Below are 19,434 nucleotides of genomic sequence, written 5' to 3'. Positions count from 1 at the left end.
GTCTCAGCTGTATCCCTGCACAGTCCTTCCCCTCCACCCACCTCACTCCAGCAGCGTTTCCTCCCAGTGACACCTGGAAGGTGTTTGATCCAAGATGTCCAGAAGAAGCCACTGCAGGCCAGAGTCATGGACACCTGTGTCCTGTGAGCACCTCTGGAAATCCCAGCCCAGGTGTCCTCCTGCTGCCTTCTCTGGTGTGCTGCTCTGAACAGTGCAGGTGTTTGGGGTCACCTCTGACGGACCGTTGTGTCCCCTCAGGGGATGGTGATGCTCTGCCATGGGGTTCCTGCTGGCCCCGTGTCACCAGCAGCCCTGTCTCGTGTTGGGGGCTCATAAAAAAGAGGGAGAGTGACTTATTACACGGGCAGAGAGTGATGACAGGACAAGGGGGGACCGATTTGGACTAAAAGAGGAGAGTTTTAGATTAGATATTGGGAATAAATCCTTCCCTGTGAGGGTGGGGAGGCCCTGGCACAGGTTGCCCAGAGAAGCTGTGGCTGCCCCATCCCTGTCCAAGGCCAGGTTGGAGGGGGCTTGGAGCAACCCGGTCCAGTTGAAGACCTTCCAGGGATGAGCTTTAAGGCCCCTTCCAGCCCAGCCCAACCCGTGATTCCATGGTTTTCACAGCATTCCCAGGTCACTGTCACCCCTTCCAACCCAACCCAACCCGCGATTCCATGATTTCCATGGCACCCCAGGTCAGTGTCGCCCCTTCCAGCCCAACCGAGCCCCGCGATCCCACGATTCCCACGGCATTCCCACGGCATTCCCACGGCATTCCCACCCCTGCAGGGGCAGCCCCGCGGGGCGGGCGATGGGCGGGGCGATGGGCGGGGCCTCGGGCGGGCGAGGCCCCGCCCCCCGGGCGTGCGGCGGTGACGTCAGGCGGCGCAGCGCAGGCAGCGGAGCGGCCGTGCCGGTGCCGCCGCGATGCCCTCGGACCGGCCCTTCAAACAGCGCCGCGCCTTCGGTGAGGGGGCCGCGCCCGGAGGGGGGGCGGGGAGGGACGGCGGATGGATGGAAGGATGGACGGACGGTCGGGTGGACGGGGGGATCAGCGGGTCTGCCCCGCGCCCCCCCCGCGCTGCCCCCCGGCCGCGGGCGGTGCCCGGAGGGGCGGCGGGGCCGCAGCAGCCGCCGCTCGGTGATGTCACTTCATCCCCCTCCGGGGGGGCCGCGCCCGCCCGGCAGAGCCCGGCGGTGTCGGGGGTCCCCGCGTCACCCCCGTGTCCCCTCCTGTCCCGGGAGGGCACCGCGAGCGGCCGCGGAGCCCGCAGGGCGGGATCCCCCCGGTGCCGGTCGGGAGGGGGATGTCGGGGGGTCGCTCCCGGTGCCGGTCGGGAGGGGGATGTCGGGGGGTCGCTCCCGGCTGTCAGAGCAACAGCGACCCCCCCCCCCCCAAATCGCCGTCCCCGCGCCCCGTCCCGCCCCGCGGTGGGCTGGTTGGTGGTTCCCGAGCGCCGCACGCCCTCTGCGCTGGCCCTTGGGACCCAGAGGGGTCAGTGATCGCCCCGTACCCGCCCTTTGTCAGAGGGGCGCGGTGGGCAGGCTCAGAAGGTGGGGAGGTGACCGTAGAAAGTCCCCGATTTTGTCGCCAGACCCCACGGTGGGGTCAGACGGAACATCGGCCGCTGTTGCTGTTGCCCTTTGCCAGCTGGCGCGGGGAGGGCTCCGTGTTCCTGGCAGGTCACAGCCCTGGGGGGCATCAGTTGAGCTTTGCTATCTGTGTAACGCCGAAATCGGTGTTTTCGTGCCGAACAAAGCCTCGTGTTGTGCCAGTTACTGCCCAAACGCAGGTGAGGGCGTGTTCCCTACGTGAGTTTTAAAATTGGAGCTTTTTTCCTGCTGAAAACTGCTGATCCAGACCCTCGCTGCTCTCTTGGAAACTGTAAATATTTGGTATTTTCTTGGCACAACCCTTCCGGCCTTGAATGCTTACCCAGCCCTCCCCTGCCAAGGGAACACGCACAAACAAGAACCAGACGGAGCCTGGGTGCCCCGGGGTGCTCACTGGGACCCTGCTGTGTTCTCCTAAACCATGTATTAAAAGCAGTGAAATCCTAAATCAGCCCCTTCGTAACTACCTCCTGCTAAACTGGTGAGAATCAGCTTATTATGGTCAGGAGGAGTCTGGTTTGCCTTTGTGGATCACTCAGACTCTGTGAGCCAGAAAGAAAACAAAATCCAAGGCTCAGAGTAGTTGAAAGAAAGCAGGATTAAAATAGCCCCGGAGGGACGGAGGGGGGTGAGGGAGTTTGGTGCCGGCAACTGCAAGTGCTCCTTGTTTCTCTGTACTTTCCTCTGCCCTTTTGCTCTCTCAGCTGACTGGGCTGCAGAGCTGAGCCAGGAGGAGGAGGAGGAGGCCTGGCAGCCCCCGCAGTTGCTTTGGGTCAGGGCTGTAATTGCTCTGTTGGAGAAAGTAAATACGGCTTGTTTTTGTCTTTGAATCATTACACAACAGGAGCAGGAAGCAATTGTTTACAATGCAGTTGGAGGGGCTGGTGGAAAACATCACCAGCGACTCTGTGCCCTCAGAATGGCTTAATTTTTAAGGCTTCGAAACTTTACAGAAGTGGAACAGTTCCAAAAAGCCAGAAAAGGCAGAGTCAGGGATATGGCTGTTTACAAAAGGCACCCAGGCTCCGGTTTCATGGCAAGTGGCTGCCTTAGCTCTTGGTCTGCCACCCCTCACTGAAGATTCTGCTTCCTTCAATGCTGGTTTTCCCCATTCTTGTATTTTTGCGATTTGTTTTTCTGTAAATTTCTCCTGCTTGTTCATCTGCTTTGCCCTTGGGTCTCTCCTGAGAGAAATTTCCTGTTTTCTATTCATTCGTTATGGACTTGAAAAGGGGACTGGCTGGGAACTGGCTGGGGTTTGATCCAAGGAGTGTGGAGGGCACGGAGCACTGACCCCTCCTGTGAGCTGAGGTGCTGCCAGTGGTGGGATTGGAGCTCTGAGAGCTGGTCCTTGTAAGGTCTGCAGCAGAGTGTCCTTGGGGGTAAAATCTGACAGTACCCTCTGCATCCGTGTGCTGCAGACGCTGAGGCATATTCAGATCCACTGAAGGAGTCCAAAACAATTCCCAGAACAAAGCCGTGGCCTGTGTCAGAGGAACAGGGTGTCCTGGCAGCAGCAGGAGCATGCGGCTGCCTGACACCGCTGCACTTCCTGAAAAGAGTCCTTGGGAGCGTTGTCCCACTGCTCCTGAAGTGGGGGTTTGGATCAGGTGCCAGCTGTGTGTTCAGTGCACACATAACAGCGTGGTGACGGCCATGGGCCTGGGTGCTGGACTGTCAGGAGAACCAGGAGCAGCTCGGCCCCGTGCCCCAGTGTCCCGCTGGCACAGAGGCAGGAGCACACGGACACGTGGGGGGTCAGCTGGAGCCCCTGGCCTGGTGACAAACGCCAGGGGTTTGACCTCAACCTCTCTGCACTGCATATTCCCCATCCCAGGTCCCATCCTCTGGGAGATCTGCCTTTAGTTCTGGGAAACCACTCCTCTTCAGAGGAAAGGCAGCGGTGGGTGTGGAGCTGAATTCCCCGTGGCTCTGGGGAACAGTGAAATGTTGAAGTCCCGTGTGAGCCAGCCGTGCCTGTTCCCGTGTAGGGACCAGCAGTGGATGAATTGTCTGCTTCTCACACCATCCACAACAGTTCATCTTGGTGTTGGCTTGGAAAAGCATGTGGAACTTGGTGTGAGGTTGCTCAGTGAGCCCTCCTTGGTCCTGAGCTGGCCCTCAGAGTGTCCATGCACTGGCAGTTGTGCTTTGAGAGCTGGGATTCCTTGAGAGGAGGCTGCTGGTGGGAGCTGCTGCTCAGCTGCCTGTGTCTTGGATTAATTACTGAGGACATTCTGTGACATGACTGGATGTGGGGTTAATTATCAGCACTGAAGAAAATACTGCTGCAAGAGGAACTGAACAAGCTTCCAGAACAAATGCCAGCCAGACATGTAGGCCACAAATTTTGATTTTTTTATTTATTATTATTATTCTTTTACGTAACACAAGGTCCTGACTGGCAGCCAGGAACAATAAAACCTGTGTGTGTTTTGTTCGTTACTTAATACTTTCTTCACTACAAAAAGTTCAGCTCTCCCCCTGAGCCAGCAGGGTGGAGACTGGTGAATCCAGGAGCTGTCAGGCTGGGAGGCTCTGCCATCGAGGAGCCGTGAGCCATGGATAAGTCATGTCCCTTGGCTTTGGTGTTCCTTCTGTGGTCAGCCCCAGTGGGCATCACGGTCAGGAGAGTCACTTGGGAGGTCTCTCGGTGTGTCACCCTGCTCGTGTGGCATTCTGAGGTCGGCCTGCAGCTCTAAACACCTCCAGCTCTGTGCTCATGCAGTCGTTTGCTGCCTTTTGTGCTCAGAAGGTGGTTTGGAAATAGGCTGTGAGAGGAAATGAAGGGATAAATTCCAGACTCTGGTGTCCGGCGCAGCTGCCCAGAGAGGCCCTGGAGCCCTGCGTGTCCAGGCTTGTTTGTGCACAAATAGCAGCGACCCGGGCAGGGCAAAGGCCCTTGGTGCTTGCACGTGCATGGTGGGCTGCACCAAAATACAGCCCTGGCAGGAGTGCCTGGCCTTTGTCTGAGCAATTTGAAGCATCCTGAGTAGTTCTGAGAAATCTGAGTGCATTCCTGCTGTCTTGGAGGCTTATGGTCGTGAAGGTTGTGCAGGTGGAAGGTCACACTGGAGCTGGAGGGAACCCTTGCAGAGCAGCCTCCTGAGGGCTTGTGCAGAAGGAACTTGCTGCTCTTTTTCCAAGAACAGTGAAACTGTGATTAAATGTTGAGCAAAAAGCCAGTTGCTTACCTGGAACTCTGATGTAAATGCTCTGTTTGGCATCCTGAGGTGGCACAGAAGGTGTTTGCCCCCATGCTCAGGGGATGCAGTGAGTTTTAAGCTTTTTGGATGATGGAGGTCCACTGCTCATCCTGCACATGGAATCCCAGAATGGTTTGGGCTGGAAGGAACCTTAAAGCCCATCTCGTTCCATCCCCTGCCATGGGCAGGGACACCTTCCATAGCCCAGGTTGCTCCAAGCCCTGTCCAGCATGGCCTAGGGCACTCCCAGGAATGGGGCAGCCACAGCTTCTCTGGGCAACCTGTGCCAGGGCCTCCCCACCCTCACAGAGAAGAATTTCTTCCTAATATCCCATCTAACCCTGCCCTCTGGCAGTTTAATGCCATTCCCTCTTGTCTTGTCAGTGCAGTGGTGCTGTGCAACCAGAGGACAAGTGTCTTGACAGGAATTTGGAGTTCACAGTTGTTGTGTGGCTCTGCTTGGTCATGAGATGAGTCCTTACCATGGATTTGCCAGATGCAAATTCCTGGAGCCAGGCTCGAAATCATATCCATTACATTTTGAAACTGCTAAAAAATATGAAGGTGTTTCTTCTTTGTGTTTTAAAATCCATTTTCAAGCTCTACTGTGGAGCCAGGAATATTGGGAACTTATGCAAATGAAGAAGGCTACTGAGATCCTTCTGCAGTCACAGGGCCCCAGGAGCCTGGTGTTCAGAAATCCTCCCAGACATGGCATATCTGGCAGCGCAGCTGGAGCGATGGGATGGATAGTCATGGAGACAGAGCATCCACTTCCATGCTGGCAATACCTTCTGGGGACAGTGGAGCATCAGGCTCCACCTGTGCCGTGATGAGACACGTTTTCTGTCCATTCAAAGCCTTTAGGTTCAGTGCAGTGTAGGTTTGGTCCCGAGTCATTCATCCTGTGCGGAGCCCCCAGCTTTGCAGACAGGAGAATTAAATAAACTCAACAATCAGAATCACTGTCAGGTCTCTGCTGTGCTGCTGTCCCACATAGCCTAGGACAGACAGCCTTTTTTGGTGGGGAGGACATGGTCAGCCTTGCACATTCTGCCCTCCCTTCCTGGATGTGGGAATCTCCTCTTGCTGCTCCTGCAGCACCACTGGCCTGAGGAGGAGCACTGGGCCAGGTCAGGTCAGGTGCTGGGTGAGCCATGACACAGGCACGAGGGTGTTTCCTGGTGGTTAGAGGTGTCTGGCCTTAGGGTGATGTGATACTACAGAAACAGTGAGTGATGTACATCTGGAATGACCTGCGTGACTGGCCTGTGTCTTCAGTGCTTGCCAGCTCATCCCACACATATCCGGATTTCAAACCATCCAATTCCACCTCTCCTTGCAGAAAATCTCTCGGGGAAAGATCTGTGTTCTATAGCAGCCCTCTGCCCTGGGACTGACCACAGCAGCTTTTTGAAGAAACATGTTCATTTTTGGCTCTGCTTCAAACGTGAGGCAGATCCAGCCCCAGGCAGAGTGTTTGTGTGGATGGCAGAGAGAAGGCCACAGCCTGCTGCCGGTGCCAGGGATATCTGCACACTCCCTCCATGCCACTGGCAGCTGCACCTGGAGCCCTGGGACACAGGGAGAGGCTCATGGCTGCTTTGCTGGTCTCTGCTTTGCTCTCCACACACAGCCCTTGCTCACCTCAGGAGCTGTTGACCTGGTAGCACGTTGATGACGTTTCCAGGTGGTGTCTTTTCCTAACAGCATTCCTGCTGCTCCTGCAGTCCCTCTGCTGCCCTGGGGCAGCACCAGTGCCTGACCAGTGTTGGTCTGGTGTCCCCTGAAGAACGGTGCCCCTTACGCAAGGGCGCTGCTGGAGAGCTCGCCGCGTGTTTTCCTTCTGTCCCACCATCTGCATCTTCTGCCTCCTGAGGCTCTTTTGCATCCAGGACTGTCCTTTCATCCCGTGTCTGCACAGTGCCCAGCACAGCGGGGACCTGGCTCCCGTGGCCAGGGTTCCTGGGCACTGCTGATAAAAAAGGTTAATGTTTGCGAAGTGAGGCTTGAAATTTTCCACTGTTCTCCTGAGCTGCTGTGATGATCTCATCCTGCATTGCCATGGGATACGCACGCGGCGTGCCTGCATCTTTGGGAGAACAGCTTGGGAAGGACCTCAGTCAAGAAAACAGCCAAGATTCTGGTGTTTTGGGCAATTTGCAGGCTTTGCTGTTGGTACTTAACAGTTGAAACAGCAGTTGGAGGAGAAATAGGCAATTTCCTGGTGTATGCAATGCTACAAAAATACTCCTGTCTTTCCATAGGCTCTAGCAGAGAATTTTCCCTGGGAATAACCAATGAAAGTGTGTGGGTTTGTCTTGCTGCCGTCCTGAGCTCTGACATCCCAGCACTGGGGAGAAGTCTGGCTTCCCTCGTGGCAGATGTGCAGTGCCCACCCCTGGAGCAGGGATGGGGCTCTTCCCTCTGCGTGCAGGTCATGGCTCTGTGCTCAGCTCCTTGGAACAGCAGCTGCCTGGAGCCCCTGCAGTGGAGCCCCTGAGCTGCTGCACTCACGTGTGATGCTCTCCTTCCCCTCAGGGAGGAGGGACCACAGGAGAAGAATGTGGATAGGGACAGGGTTGTGTGAACAGTTCTGATTAGTTTTGCACATCAGCTGAGGATTAACTGCGCCAGGTGCTGCAGGAAAGGGGAAAGTCTCAACCTTGTGTTGAGAAAGTCACAGCTTTGGTTTGGGGGAGCTGCAGGAGGAGAACAAGGCTTGTAAAATCAGGCCTGTTGTGTGTGAAATGTGAGTGTGCAAACACTGAGTGCCCGGGTGGGGGATCATACCTGTCCACAGCGCCGTGCAAGAAGGAGCTCAGGGGCTGGGCTGGCACCTCCAGACGTGTCTCCCTCAGGTGCCCTTTAAGTGTTTTCCCTTTATTCCTCTGACTTAGATTTACTGTAAATACACTAAAATAAGGGTGGTATTTATAGCTGTTCCTGCTGTGTGATGTTGATGCTTTGATGAGTCACAGGATCAACCTCTCCCTCCCAGCCCCGGCTGAGGAGGGTGTGGGGGACCATCACCTATTTCTTGCTGGAGATCTCTTCTGCCTGAATTCTTGTGCACACAGAAATTACCCTCGTGCAGGGTTTGATGCAGCTTCTGCTGACTCCCAAGCCTGTTTCCTTGGCTATCCAAGGCAAGGATGGGACTGAATGTGCTCCTTAGCAGAGCTCCAGGTGTCCCAGAAACTTCAGCCGGTGTGTTCAGGCACCTGAACACCTTGGGTGGGGTTGCTCCCGACTGCCTTCCCGAATGAAGTTTCTGAAATGGGCATTTCCAGGGCAGAGGAAGTGCAGGGCTTGAGGTGCTTGTAGTTGCAGTCACAGGGACCTGCTGGAGAGATCCAGCAGCCCCTGGAGTAAAGCTGCACCTGCTGTCATTGCACTGTTGGTAACCTGCAGATCAGTCCCCTGGGCTCAGGAGGGCTCCAAATGCCCTGGGCCCTGCTGGCCAAAGGGATCAGGTCCTGGGCACATGTCAGGTTTTAAAGGGTGGGAGAGGGAGCTGCCACTGCGGTCCAGCAGACTTGAGGGTAGCTGAGAGCTCTGTCACTGGTGGCTCATGCCCTTGATTCCTGCTGTGGAGTCAGCAAGATCTGGAAGGAGCATCCTGCAGCAGCAGCCTCTGCCCAAGGCACCTGGTCTGCTCTCCTCAGGGGACAAAGGGCTGGGGTGGGATCCTGAGGCACTGATGTGCAGCTGGATTGAGGATGGACCATTTTACTCTCTGTGTGGCATCTTTATCAGTGTGATGGGCAGGGGGCACCTCTGTCTCCTCTGTGGAAGTGAAGGTGGTGATGGCTCGTGCCATCTCCTTGTGCTGGAGTTGGTGGTGCTTCCAGGGAGCAGGAAGGGGTGTCTGGTGTGTGGCTGCCCTTTGGCAGGTGCATCCTGGGCTAGCTGGATGCTCTGAGATTATCTACATTTACTAGCCATGATAACAAACTCCTTCTCAGACCGTTCTCACCATTGCCTGCATCACTGGGGCTTCTTGTGCAAACAGTTCTGTGACCCTGCAGGGCAAAGCATGAGGTCTAGGGAGTTCATGCACATGGCCATCTGACAGGATGCAGAGAGAAGCAGGATAGGGTGGATACTAAAGCTGGGAAAACTGGCCAGCCGGGAGGACACAGCTCTGTTAACACCCAGAAGTCTGAGTTGGCTGCAGTCAAAGTGCCTGAAGTTCCTATGATGGTAGTTTTTGTCTAGTCATGCTCTGGATCTCCAGCCTTTGGGATGCTCCATCCTGCTGCAGCCTGTCCACAGTGGACACGTGGGAGGGGGGCACTGCAGAGAGGGGCAGGTGCTTCTGCTCCATCTGGGTGCTGGGTTGGGTGCTGGGTGCTGCTGTCACTGTGTCCTTCAGCATTCCCAAAGAGGTGTCCCTGTACCAGCATCACGTGTGGTGCTGATGTCTGTGACTCCCTGCTGACTGGGACCTCGGGGGAAAACTGTCTGTGTCACAAGGATAACTCTGGATCCCTGGTGCACTGAATTGGGTGAAAAGGAACCATGAGGAGCTGCATCTTCAGTCATAAACTCCAGAACAAATATGCCTGAATATTTCATGAAATCCAAATAATCTTGCTCTCTGTGTTGCTTGACTTGGAGTCCTGCAGAATAAAAGGTCTAGCCATTCCTAGCAGAGGGATATTTTCCCCACAGAGGAGGCAGAAATGGTGCTCAAAGCATTTGTGGTTTGGTGATTTTGTGGCCTCGTGGCCTCTAAAGAAACTCCAGTCTCTTCCTAAAGTTGTTTCTAACCAAATTCAATGTATAAACAATAAGGATTTATTGAGTGCTCAGAGGAGAAATGCTCAGCGTTTCTGGGGAGAAAACACTCAAACACAGGTGCTTATCCTGCCCTCCATGATCCTGGTGGGTCATGAGGAATGGGGGCTGTGTAAGCTGGGAAGAGGAGTTGGGCTGGAGCTGGTGTGTGTGGCAGGATGATCCGATGGTGGATCCTCTGATACCCAGATCTCACTTTTCCAGTCAGTGCTTAGTCACTGACCCTCACCCCCAGCTCACCCACCGTGATCCACAAAACTGCTTCCCCTGGGCACTTCAGGTGGGCTGCTGGAGGCTGTGAAGCACTTCCAGAGGAGGTAATGCCAGGAGGAGTGTAGGTGTGTGGTGTCCCAGGAGGAGCACACACAGAGCTATACCTGGCTCTGGCACTGCTTCTTTGTGCTGCTTTGGGTTGTGGAAAGCAGAGAATCCTCTGCTAAAGCAGTGAGGGGCATGAGAATTCTCCTGTAAGCTGGAGGAGTGTGCAAGCTTTGTGTGCTGCCTGTTGTGCGTGTCAGTAAACATGAACTCTGGGAGCAAATGGGTTAGAAAGTGTGAGAACAACTGCAGGAAGTCTTTTAGTACGTTGGTCATCTCCTTGCTTAAGGTTTTCTTCCTGTATCCAGGTCTAGAAATACCTTCTGTCAGGCCAACAGCTGTTGTAGCTGCTCTGTAGATCTGTGCTAGTGAAGGAGTTCTTGGCAAGGTGTATCTCTTGTGGAACCAGGCTCTGTGCCAGACAGTGCTTGGAAGTGCACAACAGGCAGAAGGAAATGGCTAAAACCCAGCCCCAGTTGGAGAATCATCTCCTTGGGGAGAGCATCCAGGAGACACAAAGAGCCTGGACTTGCCGAGCTCAGACCCCAAAACTGTGCTGCTGGTGGATTTAGGTTAGTTTTGTTATCCTTATGGTCTCCTTTCATTTTGCTGGTTTCCAGGTGTGCTGCCCAGGTTTACCAGGCAGGGGGGTGCGTCCCATCCTGGAGGGGTTGGTTGGGGCCATAGGAAACAGTAAAGGGTTGGTCACTGGAGGCTGACCATGCCCAGAAAAGGCCTGGTGAGCAGACCTTGCATTCCTTGGGCAGTGTCCCTGTGTGTCAGTGTGTGGTTTGCAGGGTGGGTGCCTCAGCTCTGCCTGAGCTCCCACACACAGGTGTCTCTAACCCCGTTTCTTTGCTCTCCCTCCAGCGGATCGTTGTAAGGAAGTTCAGCAGATCCGAGAGCAGCATCCAAACAAAATTCCGGTAAGTGATTGTTCTCACTGGGCTGTGGTAGACTTTGTTCTCAGGACTCCTCTGTGCTGCTGGGTGGCCTCCATGGGGCTCACAAAACTTTGCTCCCTGGAATCAACAGAGGACGGTCTCCATGAGCCTCCAGTGCCTTGTGTGTGCCAGCTGCTCCACAGCAGACACGTTCTGTGCAGTGCAAAGTGCAGGCTGCCCCTAAAGCCTCGTGTCTGCCCTAGAGGCAGGGGACTGATTTGCTCTCAAAACTATTTCCAAGCTAGTGCAGCAGGAGAAAACTCTGAAATGTCCTTTTTTTGGGTTGTAGTAGCTTCTTGACTTCTGGATGACCTGGTAAAGATTTCTCTCTGCCCAGAGAAAGGTGTGTGAGATGATCTTTGCTGTGTTGAAAACACAGAGGCTCTGTCAGGATCATTCATACCCCTTCTGTGCTTTCCCAGCACCTGTTGTTGATATGCCCAGGTGAGACCCCGCGACCTTCCTGCCCATGTCACACCTAATGCACCATGTTGCTCTCTGGCTCTGAGTGTGTTTTTGAGATTCTACCTGAGTATTTGTTTCTCTTCCTGAGAAGGTGGAGAACCTAGAGGAATGCCCCACTCTCTGGAAGTTTTTAAGGCCAGGCTGGATGGGGCTTGGAGCAACCTGACCTAGGACACCCTAGGCCACCCAGGGACACCCCTGCCCCTAGAGGGGGGGTTGGAACTAGGCAGCCTTTAAGGTCCCTTCCAACACAAACGATTCCATGATTCCATGAAATTGGGGCTTGCTGAAGTTACTATTTGCGATACCATAGCATGTATGACCAAAAAATCAGGATGCATTCCTAGTTCAGCTCCCTCCCAAGTGTTGGATGAACATCAACCTTATCTTAAAATTGCAGACTGTCTCTCAGTATTTGGCCTTCAAGGCTGAATGTCTCAAACTGCTCCTGACCCATCCTAGTCCACTCCTGCCTCACTCTTACTTTGATTTTAGCACAGTGTCTTTCAGCCAAAAGAATTCTTTCTCTTCCTTCTCCCTCACCATCACTGTGGTGTCCATGTGTTGCCAGCTCAGCAGGGCTGCACACTGGGTACCAATACACCAGCTCATCAACACATTGATTGACCTCTGCTTTTAACACACTTTCAATGCCATTAGACTGGCTCTGTGTATCTCCAGGGCTGTGCCAGAGCTAAATGCAGTGCCTTCAGGCTCTGGCAGTAAGGCCAGGCTAGAAATAAGTTGTTCAAAAAATGCAGTCACTTGCATATATCAAGTGACTGTACACAAATGTGTGTTGCCTGAGGAATGGACCAAAGGAGCCAGAGCTCTGCATCCACAGGCACAGTTTGGTGGCTTTACTGGGACGTGGTGGGAGAGCTCCCATGGCTGGAGTGCTCTTTGTGCTGGGGTCAGCACCACATGCCCCAGGAGGAGGTTTCTGTGTCGTCAGGACCCGGCACTGGTGTGTTTGTGAGGGGAGCTCTGTGTGCAGAGGTTTGGCTGTGGCAGAGACCTGAGCTCTCCACTCTGCCCCTCGTTCAGTGCCCTGAGTGCCAGCACTGGGAGAGGACGAGGGGCTCGGCTCGTCCCTCAGCTGCTCTGCTCTCCTGGGCTGAGGGACACGGCAGGAGAGCACAGGACACGTTTAGCTGGAGCACTAAAAAGAATCGGGGTAAGAAGGCTGTTGAAGGCCTTGGGGGGTCCAGCCGTGTTCTTGTCACTGGTGTCTCTAAAGACCTGGCCACAGTTAGACCCCAACAGCAGTTTGGTGCTGTCTCTCCTGTTTCCCGAGGCAGAATTCCTGCAGGTGACTGTGCACAGGTGTCAGTGCTGGGCAGTGATCAGAGCCTTGTGCAGGATGGAGCGTGGTGTGGGCACTGCTGTAGGTCTGAGCAGCACAGGGCGGGCAAACTGGCTGTGGGAAGGTTGTGGTCATCTCTGAAAGGCAGGAGCTGTGTTTGCCAAGTGACTGGCTTCCCTGGAGAGGCCCTTGGAATTAGCAGGAGGGTTTGAGCCCACAGCCTGGAGGAGTTGGGGAGATTGATGATGGGCCAGGTCACACACACCCTTAGTGCTGGCAGAAATCACAGCAAGGCACCTGCTGCCCTCCTGCATCTCCAGTTTCCACTCAGGGCCCTTGGGTGAGTCCGTTTTGCTTTGACAGGGGGCCAGGAGGATTTGCAGAGTGCATGGCCTGGCTGTGTGCCCAGGGAAGGGCATGTCTCTCCTGTTTCCAGGAGTGTACTTCCAGAGGAGACTGAGGAAGGGGCTGTGCCACATGTACATGGAGATCTGTGTGGGGAGAGGGCTGTGGTGTGTCTGTCTGAGCCCACCAGAGACAACCTGGACCCTGCCTGAGGCATGGAGTTGTCTGCTTGTGTTTGAAGAGAAATCACATGCCAGGACACCTCACTGGCACAGGTGATTTGGAGACAGGCAGGAGCCAGGGGCTCCCCAGTGGTTCCCTGTCCACCTCGTGTCGGGGGCTCCTTTGTTGTCCCTACATTTCCCAGAGCTGGCTCTGCTTCCATGGTGCAAAGTCCTGACCACAGGCACATGCAGCTCTTGCTGAGAAGGTGAGGTGGTTGTGTTGGCACTGAGGTGCTGCTCGAGCCCAGCTCTGCTGGAAAGGAATCTCTGGCTGCCCCTCACAGGGTAGTTCCTGCTCAGGCAGTCAGAGCAGGCAGAGAACTTCCAGCCTTCTCGCTGGGACCCCCATCCACAGCCTCAGCAGATGTTTTAGAAACCATCTGCTGCCCTGTTAGAGGGCATGGGGCCTGTGCCCACCCATTGCCCCTGCCTGCTGTCAGCCCCAGGGTTCTTTCTGGAGCCCACTGAACTCTCAGAGAGTCTGAAATCCCTGGGGAACAGCTTATGCTGGGCAGTAACTGGAGCAAACCATTTCCCAAAGCCCTGCAATGGTTAATTCAGCCAGGCTGGTTGGTCATGGGCTGTACAGCTGCAGAGGGGACAGGGCCACCCCTCATGCTGGTAGGGAGGGCTGAGGGGGCGTTTGGGCTCTGGTTCATCTGAGCACCCACAGAGGAGCACAGAAAGGCAGTGGCAGGTGGAGGGATCCCAGATATTGCCCTGTCCTGGCACAGTGGTGGTTGGAAACCTGAATTATGGACTCAGAGCAAGGGACAACTTTCTCTGGGTTCCTGGAGGGCTGTTCTGGGGAGCTGCAGACTCAGCATCCAGGGCTGATGCAACTCCTGATGGGTCAACACCGGAGCACTTTTTGGACTGAGAGGGGTTACTGTGTCTGTTCCCACTAGAGGACCTTCACCCTGCTCCCACAGCTGGAGTGGCACATGGTGAGACTTGTGCTGCCTGTGCTGGGGTGAGTGCTCTGTGTGTCTGTGTCAGCCTCTGCCTGGCCACGGATATCAGGGAGTGTGTTCATGCACACATTTGTGCCTGTGCCTGCTGGGAACACATTCTCAGCCTCGCTGCTGGTTGGACTTTGACTCTGTCAGGCTGCCACATCTAGCCCCATTCTCTAGCAAAATCCCTTTCCACCTCTCCAGACCAGCCCCAGAACAAGGGCTGTGTCTGTAAATGCTGCCCAAACCCCTCCTGTAGTGGGACCAGGACCCAGGCTCTGCCCTAAGCCTTTCCACTTCCCACCGGTGCCCACTTGTGTGATTTCTGCAGAGAGATCTGTGATGGGTTCCCTGTGCAAGAGCAGGTGTCCCATGCTGAGGAAGCCCCTCTCCTGGAAGAGGATCTGGGATGGAAGATGGCTGTGCACACACACCCTGTGGCCAGAGGGATGTAACATTAGCATCTGATCATGTTTTTCCCTCCAGAGCAAGACAAGAACGTTTTGTCCATTGGCCACCTGTTCCCATAGCTGGGTTACCCAAATAGCAGCTCGTGTTCTGGGAACAGAAACTCTTGGAGCTGTTCTCCATGAGAGGCTCTGTGTGTGCTCAGGGCACGAGGCAGCTGCTGCTCTAACAGCCAGGACATCCTTCCCAGCCCATTTTTGGATTAGTCAAGAGGCTTTTTTTTGGGGATGGAACTGGCTGGTAATGAGAGACATCTGCTCCTGCTCATATGAGAAATGAGGCATCACCCAGGTGTACAGGGCCCCCTCTGCAGGTAGAGGTGGATGCACAGACAGCTGCTCTATAACTGTTCTTTTGTGCAAACTGAAGGTCCCAGAGCTGCCTCTGTGTTTCTCAGTGGCCACAGCAGCATCCCTGTCTGTGGCTGGTGTGAGTGTCCAGCCCCTCGAGACCACTCCTTTCCCCACAGCCAGAGCACTGCCTTGTCCATGTAAGGCTCAAGTTCTTCAGTCACAGCCCGTCCTGCAAAGGGCCGAAGGAGGTGTCCCTGCTGTTCCCTGGGGACCTTCACGTGCTGCTTGTCTGGCCCTTGGCTCCCTGGGTTCCCCCTGGGCTGAGCTTCCTCAGGGTGGGCTCTGCAGAGGGTTTTCGGTGCAGAGCTCTCAGCAAGGCCCTGGCACCCCTCCCTCATCCAGGCACTGCCTGCAGAGGGGCTTGGCCCATCCTGGTGGGCCCTGAGATCAGCCCTGAGGGGCTCCTCAGACATTCCCAGCTCACTGGTGACCCCGCAGCGTCCCTGCTGGAGTTTCAGCTCTGGCTTTGGGATAGGCTGGCAGGAGTTCCATTGCTGCTGCTGCCAGAGGGTGGGGTGGCAACAAAGGCTCAAGGGAAAGGGAAGTCGGTGTTCCCAGAGGTTCCCTGGTCCTTCTGGCTCTGCAGAGCCATCTCCTGGGGATCCTCCTCTCTGCGTGCTGCTCCATCCCTCTGCTGCCCGCAGCCATTGGCAGTTTGAAGTACAAATTTCACTTGTAAATTTGGAAAGGACCTTGGAAAATAAATTATGGGAATTCCTTGCCTTATAGAGAAAAATAATGTTCAGTCTCAAGTGGGAGAGGGTGATGGGCTGATGAGTATCCAAGTGTCTCTCTGTGCAGAAAATAGCTGTGTACTTGAGAGATGTGAGAATCAGAGCATTTCTGCAGCAGGAATGGATTAAGCTGTGTAAGTTCTTTACTTATTTTAATTTTACCTACTAAATTAATTTACCTGTTTTAACTGCCTTCCACCTTATTCTCAGACTACAAATGGTACCTTTCCAGGCTGGTTTGGAACAGCAGTTGTAGCTGTTAAGCAGCAAAAGGCTTAACAGAAGAAAATCATTATTTATAATAGCAGGAAAATGGAAGAGCAATCATTGTTCAGCCGTTTCAGAATGTAGGGTGGTAAGAGCTTTCCCGGGCAGGAACTCTCACAGGGGAGGACAGGCTGGGCTGTCCCTGGGGTGATTCTGTGCAGGAGTGCCTGGGAAGCTCCTACACAGTTGGGGTGGCACATGGGAGGAGTGGCCCTGTCTCCTGATCCTTCTTGGAGTCAGTGTGTCTGAGTGTTAACACAAGGAGTGGGACTGATGAAATCCAAACTCCCCCTTGCTGAAGGAATGCCCTGGGTGGCTTCAATGGGATTTCTAAAAACTGCTTGTTTAGGAGTGTCTGCAGCTGCTCCTGAGCAGGCAGAGTGATGCTGAATGGCAGCAGGAAGGAAAGGGGAAGAAAACTGTGCACCATGAGCTCAGTTCTGCAGCTCAAGCCAGCAAAACCTGTGGGTTTGGTCAGTCTGAAAGTGGTGTTGGATTTGTGTTTGGCCTTGAGGCCAGTGCGTGGGGGGCACTGTAAACATGACTAATTCTACCCCTGCCTTTCTCCCCAGGTCATCATTGAACGTTACAAAGGGGAGAAACAGCTGCCAGTGCTGGACAAGACCAAGTTCCTTGTCCCAGACCATGTGAACATGAGTGAATTGGTCAAAATAATCCGGTGAGTGGGGTGGCCTCAGCTGGTGTGTTGTGAACCTCTCCTCACCCACAGGTCACCCAGCACGGGGTGCTGGGGTGAGGGTGGGGCAGAGGCAGCTGCTGAGGGCAGGGATGGGGATTTGGCAGCCACAGCATCCTTGTGTGTGGTACAGACTGTTGGGGGACTGAGGGGGCAGGTTCTTAGCATGTGCTGGAGGTCTGTGACCACTCCCTCACAGGGACAATCAAGAGCTGATGAGGGGGGCTTTAGTCCCCTCATTTTATCGTTCAGCTCAGAGGGAAGAGTCCCCTCTGTTTTGCCCTTGCCAGCAGCACTTGCAGAAGGGGGCTTTGTGAGTTCCTGAGTCAGGAGGCCTTGGAGCCCCGAGCTGCTTAGCTGGACTCACAGATACCACGTCCTGAGTGGTGAGAGGAGGTCCTGAGGAGGTCCTGGCTGTGCAGGCCTGGCCCCAAGTGAACAGCGTTGCTGGGGAGGTGGAACTGGCTGTCAGGGCACCTGCCCCGGGTGGGCTGACCCTGCCCCTCCTGCCCTTGCCCCCACAGGCGCCGCTTGCAGCTGAATCCCACCCAGGCGTTCTTCCTGCTGGTGAACCAGCACAGCATGGTCAGCGTGTCCACCCCCATCTCGGAGATCTACGAGCAGGAGAAGGACGAGGATGGCTTCCTCTACATGGTCTACGCTTCCCAGGAGACCTTTGGCTTCTGAAGGCTGCCGAGGGGTGGCATGTGGAGACAGATGAACTGTGGCGCAGAGGCCCCCGGCCTCGGAAGACAACGCAGCCAGAGGCTCACCAGAGGGGGGCTGTGCTGACCCCCTTCCTCCCCCTCCCTCCCCTCCCCATCACCCTGTCACCAAAGAGGCTCGTGGCGCGTGTTGGACTCGCACAACCCTTCCCTTCCCCTCCGTGTAGGTCAATCCCGCTCCCTCCACACCCGCCTGCGCAGACCCCGCGCGGGGCCTCGGCTTCCCGTGTCCCCCCCGTGTCCCCCCCGTGTCCCCCCCGTGTCCCCCCGTGTCCCCCCGTCCCCCACACTGCTCTCGCTGTGCTGTGTGTGCGTGTGGTGTGTTGGGAGCTGCTGCCAGAGCGGGTGTGGGCACTGCCACCCTCACCCAGCACAGGGAGAGCCTCCCCCCGAGACACCGACAGCGGGCAGGAGGGCTGCACAAGCAGCAGACAGATGTTACCATTGCTCCCGAGTTTTAATTGATTTTAATTACACCCATATCAGATTCTTGGTGCTACTGAGTAGATTGTAGGCGTCTCTGTAGGACTGTGGATAACGTATATCCTTTAGGTTAATTTTATTGGTTTGTTTGTTTGGGTTTGGTTGGTTGGTTGTTTTGTTGTGTTTTTTTTAGGGATAGATTGGAATGGGGAGAGGGGGGGAATCTTTCCTGTATTTCTGTAGGTAAATAAATCAGGCTTCATTGCACTTTAAAGCATAGTAGATGTCAGAGTGGAATTTACTTATAATTTATACAGGTTTGCCATCTATAGTGCTACTCCTCCGTTGACAGTTGTACCTGGATTGTCTTGTTTCTTTTTTTTTTTTCTAATAAAATTGATTTCCCTTTTCTCTGTCTCCCCATTGCATGCAATTTTTCACTCTCGGTGTGGCAAGGAGTTCACTCAAGGAATGTACTGATTTATATTTGCTATGTTCCTGTCCCTGTTTCTCATGTATTAGACCAAAAAAATGTATATGATAAAATCCCCCCAGTTTAATCTATACAAAGGTATATATATATAAATATATATATAAAATAAACATAAATTCAAGTGGTGTCTTGTAGGAATGTTCTGTTCCCATCTCATTTGTCCGCGTTCCTGTTCCTGGTATAAATGTGATGTGTGTTCCTCACATTCCCTGGTGTGTGTTTGTGCCTGCCCAGGCTTGGGAGCTGGTTAGTCCAAGCTGTGGAAAAGCAGCTGGTTGGAATTGAGGGACTGAGGCAAAGAGGGAAGGTTGGCTTAGAGACCAGAGCACTGGGCAGTGATACAGGAAACATGGCTGTCCTTGCCCTGCCTGTGCCAAGTCTCTGGTACTTTGACCAAGCTTCTTCATCTGGGGAACAAAAAACTGAGGTTTGCAAAGCCTCTGCTTTTAAGGGAACCTTTGAGCAGTGCAGGTAATCATGGATCATCCTGAGCGCTCCATCAGACCTGTTCTCCAGCCAGAGGTGGGGGCTGGTGGTCATTTGGCAGGTCAGTGTTTCACTGCTCCTTGGCTCTTCTACTTCCTTTGCACTGCCCAGCAGAGAAGGGTTTAGGCACTGATGGCCTGAGCTGCAGCTGACTCTGTTGTTGATGTCCTACACCTGCAGGGAATCTTCTGTCCAGGGAAGGAGCTGGTGTGAGGGACAGATTCAGCAGAGCACAGAGGTGGGTAGCACTGCAGGGAGATGTTGGAAGCACAACTCCCAGCAGAGTGTAGAGAACAGCTGCCCCACTGGTCACAGAATCATGGAATCAACCAAGTTGGAAAAGACCTCTGACATCATCAAGTCCAACCCTTGATCCAACCCCGCCGTGGTTCCCAGCCCATGGCACTGATGCCACATCCAGTCTGTCCTTAAACACCTCCAGGGATGGAGAATCCACCCCCTCCCTGGGCAGCCCATTCCAATGGCTGATCAGCCTCTCTGGAAAGAAATTCTTCCTAAATCCAACCTAAACCTGCCCTGGTGCAGCTCAAGGCTGTGCCCTCTTGTCCCACTGCTGGTTCCTGGGAGCAGAGCCCGACCCCCC

General features: G+C 54.6%; 1 protein-coding gene across 1 annotated transcript; it reads left to right on the top strand.

Annotated features, from left to right (window-relative positions):
- The first annotated feature begins 892 nt into the window (after window positions 1-892).
- On the top strand, window positions 893-18,482 carry MAP1LC3A (microtubule associated protein 1 light chain 3 alpha). Its single transcript, XM_027719111.2, has 4 exons — window positions 893-970; window positions 10,815-10,870; window positions 16,579-16,685; window positions 17,228-18,482. The coding sequence occupies exons 1-4, from the start codon at window positions 931-933 to the stop codon at window positions 17,388-17,390; spliced, it is 366 nt and encodes a 121-aa protein (XP_027574912.1). The 5' UTR covers window positions 893-930; the 3' UTR covers window positions 17,391-18,482.
- Window positions 18,483-19,434: the final 952 nt, after the last annotated feature.

This window comes from Pipra filicauda, unplaced genomic scaffold (assembly GCF_003945595.2).
Source record: "Pipra filicauda isolate LSUMZ 115617 unplaced genomic scaffold, ASM394559v2 scaffold534_size341627_pilon, whole genome shotgun sequence".
Classification (NCBI taxonomy): Eukaryota; Metazoa; Chordata; class Aves; order Passeriformes; family Pipridae; genus Pipra; species Pipra filicauda.
This window is presented reverse-complemented; position numbering and strand designations above follow the sequence as displayed.

Coding starts and splice junctions, on each gene's coding strand:
- MAP1LC3A (XM_027719111.2), top strand. CDS start 931: ATGCCCTCGGACCGGCCCTTCAAACAGCGCCGCGCCTTCG. Junction 10,871..16,578: donor AGCATCCAAACAAAATTCCG/GTAAGTGATTGT, acceptor CTTTCTCCCCAG/GTCATCATTGAACGTTACAA. Junction 16,686..17,227: donor GAATTGGTCAAAATAATCCG/GTGAGTGGGGTG, acceptor TTGCCCCCACAG/GCGCCGCTTGCAGCTGAATC.